Below are 13,747 nucleotides of genomic sequence, written 5' to 3'. Positions count from 1 at the left end.
GGGAGAGAGAGAGAGAGAGAGAGAGAGAGAGTTAATAAAATAAGAAAAGAATGAAGGGAAGGAAAGATTGAATTGTGGTAGAGGAGAGAGAATATGGGAGGGAGAGGAGGAGAAGGAGAAGTGACAGGAATGGGAAAAGAAGAAGAGAGAAAAGAGCTAATAGTAAAACGAAGAGAGAAAAGACAGAAAGGTCGAATGGGAAGAGGAAGAGAAGAAAGAGGAGAAGAGGGAGAAGGAGGAGAGGGAGGAAGAGGAAAAGTGGATGAGGGAGATAAATAAAAACTAATAAGAGAACGAAAAGACATTAGAAAGGGAAAATGGGAGAGAGAAATGGAGAAAGAAGGAAGGGGGGATGGGGGAGGAAAGGAAAAATAAGGAAGAGAGAGGAATAACAACTAACAGCAGAACGAAAAGACATGAGAAAGGGAAAATGGGAGAGAGAAATGGAGAAAGAAGGAAGGGGGGATGGAGGAGGAAAGAAAAAATAAGGAAGAGAGAGGAATAACAACTAACAGCAGAACGAAAAGACATATGCAAGGAAAATCGAAGATGAGAAAGTAGATAGAAGGGAAGAGAGAACACGAGGAAAGGAGGAGAAGGGGAAGGAGAAAGGGGGGGGAGGGCATATCATCTAGATAAATAGCCACAGCACCTCCACGTCCCTCCACTGTAACTATGCTGCGTCTGTGTCTCCTTGCTGCGACCCTCTCCCTGGCTGTCGGTGAGCTGCCCCGCCTATACACTAGCTCCCTTAACTACCTCAACACTGTCCCCTTTAACCACCTCAACACTGTCCCCTTTAATTACCTCAATACTGTCCCCTTTAATTACCTCAACACTGTCCCCTTTAATTACCTCAACACTGTCCCCTTTAATTACCTCAACACTGTCCCCTTTAATTACCTCAACACTGTCCCCTTTAATTACCTCAACACTGTCCCCTTTAATTACCTCAATACTGTCCCCTTTAATTACCTCAACACTGTCCCCTTTAATTACCTCAACACTGTCTCCCTTTAATTACCTCAACACTGTCCCCTTTACTTACCTCAATACTGTCCCCTTTAATTACCTCAACACTGTCCCCTTTAATTACCTCAACACTGTCCCCTTTAATTACCTCAATACTGTCCCCTTTAATTACCTCAACACTGTCCCCTTTAATTACCTCAACTATGTCCCTTTAATTACCTCAACACTGTCCCTTTAATTACCTCAACACTGTCCCTTTAATTACCTCAACACTGTCCCGTTTAATTACCTCAACACTGTCCCTTTAATTACCTCAACACTGTCTCCTTTAATTACCTCAACACTGTCCCCTTTAATTACCTCAACACTGTCACCGTTAATTACCTCAACACTGTCCCTTTTACCTCAATACTGTCCCCTTTAATTACCTCAACACTGTCCCTTTAATTACCTCAACACTGTCCCCTTTAATTACCTAAACACTGTCCCTTTAATTACCTCAACACTGTCTCCTTTAATTACCTCAACACTGTCCCTTTAATTACCTCAATACTGTCCCTTTAACTACCTCAACACTGTCCCCTTTAACTACCTCAACACTGTCCCCTTTAATTACCTCAACACTGTCCCCTTTAACTACCTCAACACTGTCCCCTTTAATTACCTCAACACTGTCCCCTTTAATTACCTCAACACTGTCCCCTTTAATTACCTCAACACTGTCCCCTTTAATTACCTCAACACTGTCCCCTTTAATTACCTCAACACTGTCTCCCTTTAATTACCTCAACACTGTCCCCTTTAATTACCTCAATACTGTCCCCTTTAATTACCTCAACACTGTCCCCTTTAATTACCTCAACACTGTCTCCCTTTAATTACCTCAACACTGTCCCCTTTAATTACCTCAATACTGTCCCCTTTAATTACCTCAACACTGTCCCCTTTAATTACCTCAACACTGTCCCTTTAAATACCTCAACACTGTCCCTTTTAATTACCTCAACACTGTCTCCTTTAATTACCTCAACACTGTCCCCATTAATTACCTCTACACTTTTACCTTTAATTACCTCAACACTGTCTCCCTTTAATTACCTCAACACTGTCCCCTTTAATTACCTCAACACTGTCCCCTTTAATTACCTCAAAACTGTCCCCATTAATTACCTCAACACTGTCCCCTTTAATTACCTCAACACTGTCCCCTTTAATTACCTCAACACTGTCCCCTTTAATTACCTCAATACTGTCCCCTTTAATTACCTCAACACTGTCTCCCTTTAATTACCTCAACACTGTCTCCCTTTAATTACCTCAACACTGTCCCCTTTAATTACCTCAACACTGTCCCCTTTAATTACCTCAACACTGTCTCCCTTTAATTACCTCAACACTGTCTCCCTTTAATTACCTCAACACTGTCCCCTTTAATTACCTCAACACTGTCCCCTTTAATTACCTCAACACTGTCCCCTTTAATTACCTACACACTGTCTCCCTTTAATTACCTCAACACTGTCCCCTTTAATTACCTCAACACTGTCTCCCTTTAATTACCTCAACACTGTCCCCTTTAATTACCTACACACTGTCTCCCTTTAATTACCTCAACACTGTCCCCTTTAATTACCTCAACACTGTCCCCTTTAATTACCTCAACACTGTCCCCTTTAACTACCTCAACACTGTCTCCCTTTACTTACCTCAACACTGTCCCCTTTAACTACCTCAACACTGTCTCCCTTTACTTACCTCAACACTGTCCCCTTTAATTACCTCAACACTGTCCCCTTTAATTACCTCAACACTGTCTCCCTTTAATTACCTCAACACTGTCCCCTTTAAATACCTCAACACTGTCCCTTTAATTACCTCAACACTGTCCCTTTAATTACCTCAACACTGTTCCCTTTAATTACCTCAACACTGTCCCCTTTAATTACCTCAACACTGTCTCCCTTTACTTACCTCAACACTGTCCCCTTTAATTACCTCAACACTGTCCCCTTTAATTACCTCAACACTGTCCCCTTTAATTACCTCAACACTGTCCCCTTTAACTACCTCAACACTGTCTCCCTTTACTTACCTCAACACTGTCCCCTTTAATTACCTCAACACTGTCCCCTTTAATTACCTCAACACTGTCCCCTTTAATTACCTCAACACTGTCCCCTTTAACTACCTCAACACTGTCCCCTTTAACTACCTCAACACTGTCCCCTTTAGCTACCTCAACACTGTCCCCTTTAAATACCTCAACACTGTCTCCTTCTTACCTCAACACTGTCCCCTTTAACTACCTCAACACTGTTCCCTTTAATTACCTCAACACTGTCCCCTTTAATTACCTCAACACTGTCTCCCTTTAATTACCTCAACACTGTCCCCTTTAATTACCTCAACACTGTCCCCTTTAATTACCTCAACACTGTCCCCTTTAATTACCTCAACACTGTCCCCTTTAATTACCTCAACACTGTCCCCTTTAATTACCTCAACACTGTCCCCTTTAATTACCTCAACACTGTCTCCCTTTAATTACCTCAACACTGTCCCCTTTAATTACCTCAACACTGTCCCCTTTAACTACCTCAACACTGTCTCCCTTTAATTACCTCAACACTGTCCCCTTTAATTACCTCAACACTGTCCCCTTTAATTACCTCAACACTGTCCCCTTTAATTACCTCAACACTGTCTCCCTTTAATTACCTCAACACTGTCCCCTTTAATTACCTCAACACTGTCCCCTTTAACTACCTCAACACTGTCTCCCTTTACTTACCTCAACATGGGACCCCCATAACCTCCTTGATACCCACCCCCTTCACCACTGTTCCCTATAAACATAAACCTTCATTCTACGCCATCCATAACCTCGCCACACCCACCATCATCTTTCCTTTTGAGCGTAAACCTTCATTCTTCCTCACCCATACGCATGTGCTGTAGCTGCGTGTGGCCTTGGTGCTCATCTCCGTCACCTTGTTTGGTGTGCTAACCACTGCACCTGTGACCTCATCACACATCGCCATCACCACCACTACTGTCCCCCTTAAACAGATCTAAGACAGAAACCTTCCTCTACCTCATCCATGACATCACCACACAGCACCATCACCATCACCACCACTGCTTTTCTGAATCATAAACACTCATACAAGCACACCCACCAACACGTACATCACCCTCATCGCCATCACTACTGCCATTGTCCTCTTTAGACATAACAATGCAATCTACCTCACTCATGACCTCACTACCACCACCGCCACCCTCATCACACCTAACACTCATGATCAGAACCTTCCAACCCTCTCATTCAACTCCCTAAATAACCCCGCAACTCACACAAGCAACCTCATACCCCCACCATTACTTCGTCCCTCACATATAACCCTCGTGTGTCCTTCATCCCTTTCTTTAACCCTTCTGTGTCATTCCTTCTCTTCTGTATACTCCCTCCCCCACAAGGAACCCCTCTGTGTGTCCTTCATCCCATTCTTGATACTCCGTCCCTCACCAATAACCCCTGTGTCCCTCCTCCCCCAGGGTTCCCGTCTTTCCCGTGGCTGTGGAAGACCAAATCACTCCCGCAGCTGCCCAGGGTCGTCGGGGGCGTGGAAGCCGAGCCCGGAGAGTTCCCTTTCCAGGTGTCGCTGCAGAAGGATGGCCTCTTCGGGCGGTCTCACATCTGTGGAGGATCCATCATTGACGAGCACCATGTCCTTACGGCAGCCCATTGTATCAAGGGGTGAGTGAGGGGTGAGGAGGGAGAGAGGGGGCGAAGGGTGAATATAGTGAGAGGTGAGAAGGAAAGGGCACAGTGACGAGGGGAGAGTGGGTGAAGGGGAGGGGGATGGCGGGAGAGGAGGTGAAGGCACTGATCTCTAGTAATAAAACTAGATTGGCTAACTCCATGCAAATTCTGAAGCCCACAGCCGCCATCTTTAAATTCCCACGGGCGAGGTATTTATATAAAAATTCCGGCATCAACGCAACGAGTGGCAGTAGGACGTGATAAGGCACCCCCTTAGGAATTTATTGAGTTTTCAATGCCTTAACTACTAGCTTTTTATTCGTTTATGTAAAAACAAACACTCATTACCTGTCTCCATATGTCGCTCAAAACAACGCTTTTTCGCGTTATTTGACTGTTACATCTTCTATATAGCATATATGACATATGGTTTGTTTCAAAGTACTATATCACTGGATTGGGAAAGAACAAATGGTAGAATTTACAAAAAAAAAAAAACGAAAATATTGTCAGCGTGCAACATTTGTTTTGGTTACCCATTAAAAAGCCTTTTCATATTCTAAAAATAAGAATTAAAACAAAAAACAAATCTGTTTAATGGATAACTAAACAAACGTAATTGCGACTTATTAATTTGAGTGAAACAATCGTAGTGTTGGCCACGTTGAAGTTTTTGTGTCAATGACAAATGCAATCGACCTTGTTTTCATTGGATTGAAAAACAATAAATGTTACAATTTACAAGAAGGAAAGAAAAAAATAATATTTACGTGGAATTAACTAGTTAGTGTAATATGCTTTAGCTACCCATTAAATTGTTTTGTTTTCTCTTAAAAACTAAACAAAATGGATAATTTTTGAATGGGCAACCAAAAGAAATGTTACACGCAGATAATATTTTTGTGGTCTTTTTAGGTAAACTTTATCATTCGTTCATTTGGCCCGTGGGAATTTAAAGATGGCGACTGCGGGTTTCAAGGTTCCTACCTGGCTAGTAGGTACAGAGAAGGCCAATCCAGTTGTATTAGAGATCAGTGGGTGAAGGGTGAGAATAATGAGGGGCCTTAGGGTAGGAAGGGATACAGTGGCGAGGGAAGAGAGAGGGTGAAGGTTGTGTAGCTATACTGAGGGCTCTTTGGGTAGGAAAGGGTACAGTGACAGGGGAGAGAGAGAGAGAAGGTGAAGAGTGAGAAAGGTCTTTGGGTAGAAAAAGGTAGTACAATGACGTATGGGAGCGAGAGTGGGTGAAGGGTGAGTAAGGAGGGCTTAGGGTAGGAGAGGACAGTGTGTGGGGGTGAAGGAGAGTGGAGAGACAGCACATCGTGAATGAAGGAAGAGAGAGTTGAAAAGAAAGAAAGAGGAGGAAAGGGCACCTATGCACCATGCATAGGATAGGAAAGGAATAGAAAGGGTAAAGGTGTGGAGTGTCTGTGTTAGAGAAAAAGAGACGAGGAAAGAAGGAAGGGACGAAGGGAATACATGAATCATTATGACAAATAAGACACTACTACTACTACTACTACTACTACTGCAGCTACTGTTACTATTACTTCTACTACTACTACTACTACTACTACTACTACTACTACTACTACTACTACTACTACTACTACTACTACTATCAATTACAGTAACAATACGAACCCCTCGCCCTAAGCAGCACCACCAAACTCACGAACCCTTCCCATCCCACCAGAGTCAACCCAGGGAGCATGTTCGCCGTCCTTGGTGAGTATGACCTTAGCGTGGAGACTGGGACCGAGCAGGTGATTGTGGCCACCGACCTGACCATACACGAGCACTACGACGGCCAAACCTTTACCAACGACGTGGGAGTCTTGCGTCTCCTCGCCACCATTATCTACTCCGATACTGTTCAGCCCATCGACCTCCCTGAACAAATGGAGCTGCTGGAGGGAGGGGAGTTGGTTCTCACTACTGGCTGGGGCACGACTGTAGAGGGAGGTTCAATACCGGATATTCTGAGGAAGGTGAGTTTAACGCTTGACGTACTTGAAGTGGGAGTTACTTGGTGGAATTATGTTTGATTTAACTGACGATCAAAACTGTTGTTCGTACTGTTCCACTTTCATTCCCTTTATCTTCATTTTCATTCCCCCCTTCTTTATCTTCCTGTTTAACATCTTGAAGGGGAGTTGAAAGTGTTTGGATTGCTTCAAGGTGAGTTTTCGTGCCCCAATAATGTTTGTTATGGGAGGATATTCTGAAGGTCATTTGTGAGGGTTTGGAGTACTTCTAGGTAGGTTATTTGTTTCAAGAAGATTTAGATTGTATAAAGCTGAGTTTTTCAGTGTTGTGTTATTGAAGAGGGTTTTTTAGGTCTTAATTTCTTTTTTACATGAGCATACGGCGTCGCTGGGGATTCTTGATGTTGCATTCTGGTCGGGTCCAGCTTATTATGGCACAAGCAAGTGTTTTATAGTGGCGTCATCTTGCTTGACTCATGCTGACCCCTGGAGCTCATTTTTTATCCGCTTTAGAGAGTAATCTAGAGTCCGAGTTGATAGGTGGTCATCAGGGCAGCATGTGGGCAGTGTTAGGTCACTCGGCGAGGACTGAAAACTGTCAGCTTGTAGCTGTGGGCGATACTTGAACCTGGATCCTCCTGGAAGCCGAGCCTGCATCTTGACCATTCAACCACTGTCTTTCCAATTTGGGTGTTATAAAGGTGAGTTTAGAGGAGCTGAAAAGCTTCGGGAGTTTTTGTAATCGAAGCTGTTATAGGGTGTCCCGAGGAAGGTGAGGTGTGATTTTAGGTGTTCTTGAGATGATTTTTTTTTGTCTCAACGAGTATGAGATTATGAAGGTAAGTTAAGAAGGGTTAGGTGTGTTTTGTGCTCCAGGTGGTATCCATTTTTAAAAGTGGTCTTGCACCTAAACATCACCACCGCATCACCTCCACATCGGCACACCCCTCGTCTCATAACGACACTTCCACAGCACCGCCCCATCACACATCACTCATTGATACATCCCGTAGGTGGAGGTCCCCGTCGTGAGTGACACCGACTGCCGGGTCTCCTACGGCGTCACGGACATCGCCGACCACATGATCTGCGCGGGCTTGCCTGAGGGCGGAAAGGACGCGTGCCAAGGAGACTCCGGTGGCCCTCTCTTCGCTAACGGCACCCAATATGGCATCGTCTCCTGGGGCTACGGCTGTGCGCGCCCCAACTACCCCGGCGTGTACACAGAGGTCGCCTACTTTGTGGACTGGATCAACAACCATTTGTAAAGGTCTTAAGGCAAGAGGAGGGAAGGCATAGCTGGTTTAGGACAAGAGACAAATAAAGATACTTTATTAACCCATTATTCCTACTACTGGTTATATTTTTCTTTATCTTACTCTTTGGCATATTGGGTTCAGGACAAGAGTTGATTAAAGGCCTCTTCACACCGGCAGCGATGCTACGTTACGTGTGCTACGCCGCCACGTGGCTTTCAAACGCTTCTGTTACTTTTTAGTGAGACTGTTCACACCGGATACGAAGCAATTCGAGTGGTGTCAGCGACATCGTTTGCATCGCTTTCCTCATCGCCGCCTCCGCGATATTTCTAGGACATACTTCATCTCACGCATGCGCAGTAGAGCGCTTTAGGGGTAACCTCTGCACTATTCACTGCTTGGCAACTGATTGAGTAAGTTGTCAGCACTCTGCCACGTGCTACTCCAAGCATGTGAGATACTGTTTAATGGAGGCAAGCACAGGCTTCCTGGACGCAATAGAGCAGTTAATAGAGGAATTACGGAAATACTCGTATATGCCTACATGATATGTCTACAGAAGACTACAAGGATGTGAACAGGAAGGACAGTCGTTGGATGGAACATCTCAAAACGTAGCATAGTTGACACCGTTTCCAGTGTGAAGACACACACACAGGAAGTATCGCGTGCTTATGTCGCCTTCATAGCGTGCGCAGCGTAGCATCGCTCCCAGTGTTAACTCGCAATTAGCCTACCATTACTACTACTGTCTCTCTTTTTTACTATCTTACTCTTTGGGTTGGATCAACAAGAAAAACTTGGCATAAAGGCGTTAAGAGGAGACGAGGACAGGCATTTCGGGTTCAGGAAAGAAGACAAATAAAGGTATTCTACCATTATTACCACTGGTTCTCTTTTTTTTTTCTGTCTCACTCTCTGGGATAAGAACATAAGAACATAAGAACGCAGGAGTCTGCAAGAGGCCGGTAGGCCTGTACGAGGCAGCTCCTTTGACCCTAAGCTCCCGTGTATCTAATCCCACCTAATATCGCTGTCCATGAATTTATCTAGTCTATTTTTGAATGTGACAATTGTATTGGCACTCACCACATGACTGTTAAGCCTATTCCACTCATCCACCACCCTGTTAGTAAACCAATTTTTGCCTATGTCCCTGTTGAATCTGAATTTATCCAGTTTAAACCCATTACTTCGTGTCCTACCCGGTTCTCTTACCAACAAAACCTTATGAATGTCTCCCTTATTAAAGCCCTTCATCCATTTATAAACCTCGATCATGTCTCCACGCACCCTTCGCCTTTCTAGAGAATGCAAGTTTAACTGTTTGAGTCTTTCCTCGTATGGCAAGTTTCTCAACCCCTGAATCATCTTAGTCATCCTCCTCTGCACCGATTCTAACATTTTGATATCCATTCTATAGTAGGGTGACCAGAACTGAACCGCATAGTCAAGATGAGGTCTAACTAATGCTAAATATAGTTTGAGGAAGACTTCGGGGCTTCTGTTGCTTACGCTCCTTGAAATAAATCCCAGTACCCTATTAGCTCGATTTCTAGCTTGAATGCATTGTGCCCTTGGACGGAGATCAGAGCTCACTAAGACCCTAAATCCCTCTAGCACCCAGACCTACTTATGAGAGTGTCATTTAAGCAATAGTTATGTGAGGGTTGTTCCTACCTACACTCAGAATACTGCACTTCCCTACATTGAACTCCATCTGCCATTTATCCGCCCAGTCATATAATCTGTTGAGTTCACCTTGGAGAATACTAGCGTCCTGATCCGACTCAATTACTCTACCGATCTTGGTATCATCTGCAAATTTACTAACATCACTACTAATTCCTGTGTCTAAGTCATTGATATAAATAATAAACAAAAGTGGACCTAATACCGAACCTTGTGGGACCCCACTCGTAACACATCCCCAGTCAGATCTTTTACCATTGATTTGCACTCTTTGCTTCCTATTGCTAAGCCACGCCTTGACCCAGTTCAAAACTTTACCCTCTACTCCGTGAGCCTGTAATTTAAGCAACAGTCGTTGGTGAGGAACTTTGTCAAACGCTTTACTAAAATCAAGATAGATTACATCATAATTTTGATCTACAAAAAACATGGCGTACAGGCTTTGACAATAAGAGAGACGGTGGCTGAGTGGTTAGCGTGCCGGCGCCGCGTCCTGGAGCTCCAGGAGGGACGCGGGTTCGAATCCTGGCCGCCACACAGCTGGGGTTTTTCAGTCACCGCCGAGTGGCCTAAGTCAACCCACATGCTGACCTGAAGACCAAGGTCTAAAGAAAGGGAGGTCTTCGCTCTCCGCCCTTCTCTCCCTTGCCCCTGCCAAATTCTGTGTGAGTGTGTGTACACACACGCGCGCGCACATATACAATAGAGAGAGAGAGAGAGAGAGAGAGAATGAATTTAGCTTGAGCGGGCGAAAGACGGCAGCGAGCGGAGGCAGGTGTCACTGTCAGGTCAACTGTCTTGATGTGACTGATGGGGCTGCCTTCTTCTTCTTCTTTTAGGATTTACCCCCTAAAAAGGGGGAATGGGCCTTTGCCTACTCGCTCAGCTTTTTTATACCCTGTGGAGGGAGAAAGAGAGAGCGAGAGGAGGCTCCTCCCAGAAGCTCTATTGACGTCACCTAAGCCGCGTGTGGGTTGACCTCTCTTTATTTAGATCTTGCTGAATACCACCTATCATCCCGGACTCTAGATTACCTCTCTAAAGAGAGGCTCAAAGATGAGTTTCGGGGGGCAGTATGAGCCAAAACAAGATGGCGCCACTATAAACATCCGCCTGTGCCACAACGGGCTGGGCCGACCATCAGGCCCCACCAGTAAAAAGCCTAACGATGCAATAGGCCGCGACGTAAAAAAACGAAAAAAACGAGGGAAGGCATAGCTGCTCAGAACAGGAAATAAATAAAGGGTCTCCATTGGCTTACCACCACTACTAGCCTACTGCTTTTCTTTCTCCCTTTGTCATGCTTTGTGAACTGGATCAACAAGAACCTGGCGTAGAAGACAAGAGACAAGGGATGGTATGGATGATTTATGATAAGAATGGACTACAGATTATTACTCATTAGACTAGTGCGAGTAGATGGGCTCTATGCGTGTTTTTTTCCACTTTGTAAGACTGAGACATGAAACTGGGAAAGTGTACCTCGGTTCTTTCTTACGGTATGTCTTTTAGAAATTTCTTCCCGAAGGATAATGTTGAAATGTTTACTTTTTAGTTCCATAGAGAAAACTTATGTTGGGATTTATGAACTATAAACTATTGTTGTTTAATTAAGGATTGCTCCCTCCTAAAAAGAGTGGAGCATGGGCCTTTGCCAATTTATAGCGGCCCGTATAGCAGGGTGCCGACAGACCGACTCTATCGGGTGACGTCAGCCGAGCCGACCGAGTCGGTCTGTCGACGAGGATTGGTGTGTGTCTGATAAACTGCTACTTTTCATTTTCTTGTGTTTTATGAAGTACGAATTTGAATGTCGGTACAGACAATATCTTCTAAAGGTTTTCTTCCTCTGTTGTGAAAATAATGGAAAATAAAATAAAACAACAACAAAAGGCTGTAACAGAGTACAGTCCCAGTGTGGTGTCGTGAGACATCCCATCCTGAATACATACATGAATTTCGACACGGTACTGTGTCTTTTGTCGACTGCTTGTCGGGATCTGTCCCACCCAAGTTTATTTATATTATGAAAGCAAATGATGACGTATATGTATGTATATAACTAGGATATCAACAATCACTCTTCTTCTTCTTGTGACCTATTCAACTTTGCTTCGCTTTTTAGGACCTCCGTGGTACTTTTTTACACTTAGATGCTTCACTTAGTTACTCTGTGATAGTAAAGATTGGGTTCCGCGATGCGAAATTAAGGATGGGATGTCTTAGGATACCGGATGACAGATGACACCACACCGGGATGTGGTTGTTTACTTAGGTCGGTATTCTTGAACTCTTTCGCCTCCCACATCAACTAATAGCAAAGGCCGGAAAGGAGATCAATCGGGTTCTTATGATTTTGTTTTAACGTTCATAGTACAGGAGCTTTGTCAAATTGACATCGGGGTCACAAAACTACCCATGGAAATGCCCACCACAACCACCTCGAAAGTCTTGTCGAATGTATGTGCTTAAACGCCGAAAAGTTTGAGAATATGGCCTTCAGGCCAACACATTCTTTCTTCATCCTCCTACACAAATAAATTCATACGAGACAAATTGCCGACGACAGCACCCGAATACAGTCCCGGACTCTAGCTATTTAATTATAAGTTCGTCAGTTCCGCTCCGGTCCCGGCTGAGGCATGAGCGTTTGTACTGTGTGAGTGCTTCTGTGTGTACGCGTCCATGTGCATACCGGTGTGTGCATCAACCGGCTACGTGGCGGTGCACACATAGATCTCTTTCACATTATCTTCAGTTTGTCTGTCTCGCTGCGTTTCTGTGTAGCGCCTGTGATCTTAACGTGTACACAGACTTGTTAACGTCATATTCTGTCTGTGTGTGTATCTTACGTCTGCGTGTAGCCTATGTGTGTGTGAGTGAACACGCAAGGCTGGCACACCCATACCTACTGACCTCACACCTCAGATGAGAGAGGCGAGTCATTTTGTCATATATGTCTTTTGTCTGAGGTTTGTTTGTTAAAAAAAAAACCACCAGGCATACAACATAAAAGACCAGCATGAATAATAGTGACGCACATGGAAGGGTCAAACAACTAACACATGATCTTAAGTTGGGCGGTAAAGAGGCGAATCATTTTGACATATGTCGTCTGTCTTTTTGTTTGCTTGTTTTTACTTGTTTTTACTGATTTTAATATTGAAAGAACCACCAGGCGTACGACGTGACATACCCGCGTGAATAATTTTATGTGCCGTATGGAAGGGTCACACTAACACAGCGGTTCTCAATTTGAGGTTGCTGGCATCTGTAAGAGTGCTAAGGATGAACTTCATATAATATATTACCGATTTTTTGTGAATACTCTAATACTGCTGTCATCGCTGAGCCCATATACTATACGAGACGCAGGGAGGGGAGAGGTGGAGAGAGGAATAGGGTGCAAAATGGTGGTGGGGCGTGTTAGGGTTTAAGGAAGGAAAAAACAGAAAAGGGAATAGAAGGGAAAAGATAGAGGAAAGAAGATGAGGCTATTTTTTTAAGCTCAAGTAAGGGCGGGGAGAGAGAGAGAGAGGACGGAGAAAGGCACCCAGGGGTGGTTGTGGGCGGAAACGAAGTGGAACGTGGAATATTAGAGGAGGGAAAAAAGAAGCGAAGGATGGGAAGAAGTAAGGAAGAGAGAGAAAGGGCTGAAAAGGGAAGGGAGGGGGGGGGGGGGCAGCCTTAGCGTATGTAGTATTGTTCCATTTACATCCGCAGGAAATGCCGCTTTTACTGTCCTCGTGATGGTGATGGTGGTGGTAATGATGGTGGTGCTGTGGTGATGATGGTGGTAATGATGGTGGTGCTGTGGTGATGATGGTGGCTTATGATGGTGGTGATGTGGTGATGATGGTGGTGATGATGGTAGTGCTGTGGCTGTGATGGTGGAGGTGGTAATGATGGTAGTGCTGTGATGGTGGTGGTGGTGGTGGTGGTGGTGATGTGGTGGTGGTGGTTGTGGTTATGATGGTGGTTATGGTGTGGTGGTGATGGTGGTGGTAACGATGATGATGATTTTGTGGTGATGGTGGTGGTGGTGGTGGTGATGGTGGGTGGTGGTGGTG

The 13,747-nt window shown here is 44.5% G+C and overlaps 1 protein-coding gene across 1 annotated transcript; it reads left to right on the top strand.

The window, feature by feature from the left end:
- The first annotated feature begins 605 nt into the window (after positions 1 to 605).
- Positions 606 to 8,071, top strand: LOC126997914 (trypsin-1-like). Its single transcript, XM_050859134.1, has 4 exons — positions 606 to 721; positions 4,531 to 4,732; positions 6,435 to 6,729; positions 7,740 to 8,071. Exons 1-4 carry the CDS (start codon positions 676 to 678, stop codon positions 7,992 to 7,994), a joined length of 798 nt encoding a protein of 265 aa, XP_050715091.1. The 5' UTR covers positions 606 to 675; the 3' UTR covers positions 7,995 to 8,071.
- The last annotated feature ends 5,676 nt before the right edge of the window (positions 8,072 to 13,747 follow it).

Source organism: Eriocheir sinensis, chromosome 13, assembly GCF_024679095.1.
Source record: "Eriocheir sinensis breed Jianghai 21 chromosome 13, ASM2467909v1, whole genome shotgun sequence".
NCBI classification, from domain to species: Eukaryota; Metazoa; Arthropoda; class Malacostraca; order Decapoda; family Varunidae; genus Eriocheir; species Eriocheir sinensis.
The sequence above is the reverse complement of the archived record's forward strand: the minus strand, read 5'-3'. Positions and strand labels throughout refer to the sequence as shown.

What these genes read in the sequence shown, in the direction of transcription:
- LOC126997914 (XM_050859134.1), top strand. Translation starts at nt 676, where the DNA reads ATGCTGCGTCTGTGTCTCCTTGCTGCGACCCTCTCCCTGGCTGTCG. An exon ending in GACCCTCTCCCTGGCTGTCG is followed by an intron (nt 722 to 4,530) that starts GTGAGCTGCCCC and finishes CTCCTCCCCCAG; the next exon opens with GGTTCCCGTCTTTCCCGTGG. An exon ending in TACCGGATATTCTGAGGAAG is followed by an intron (nt 6,730 to 7,739) that starts GTGAGTTTAACG and finishes TACATCCCGTAG; the next exon opens with GTGGAGGTCCCCGTCGTGAG.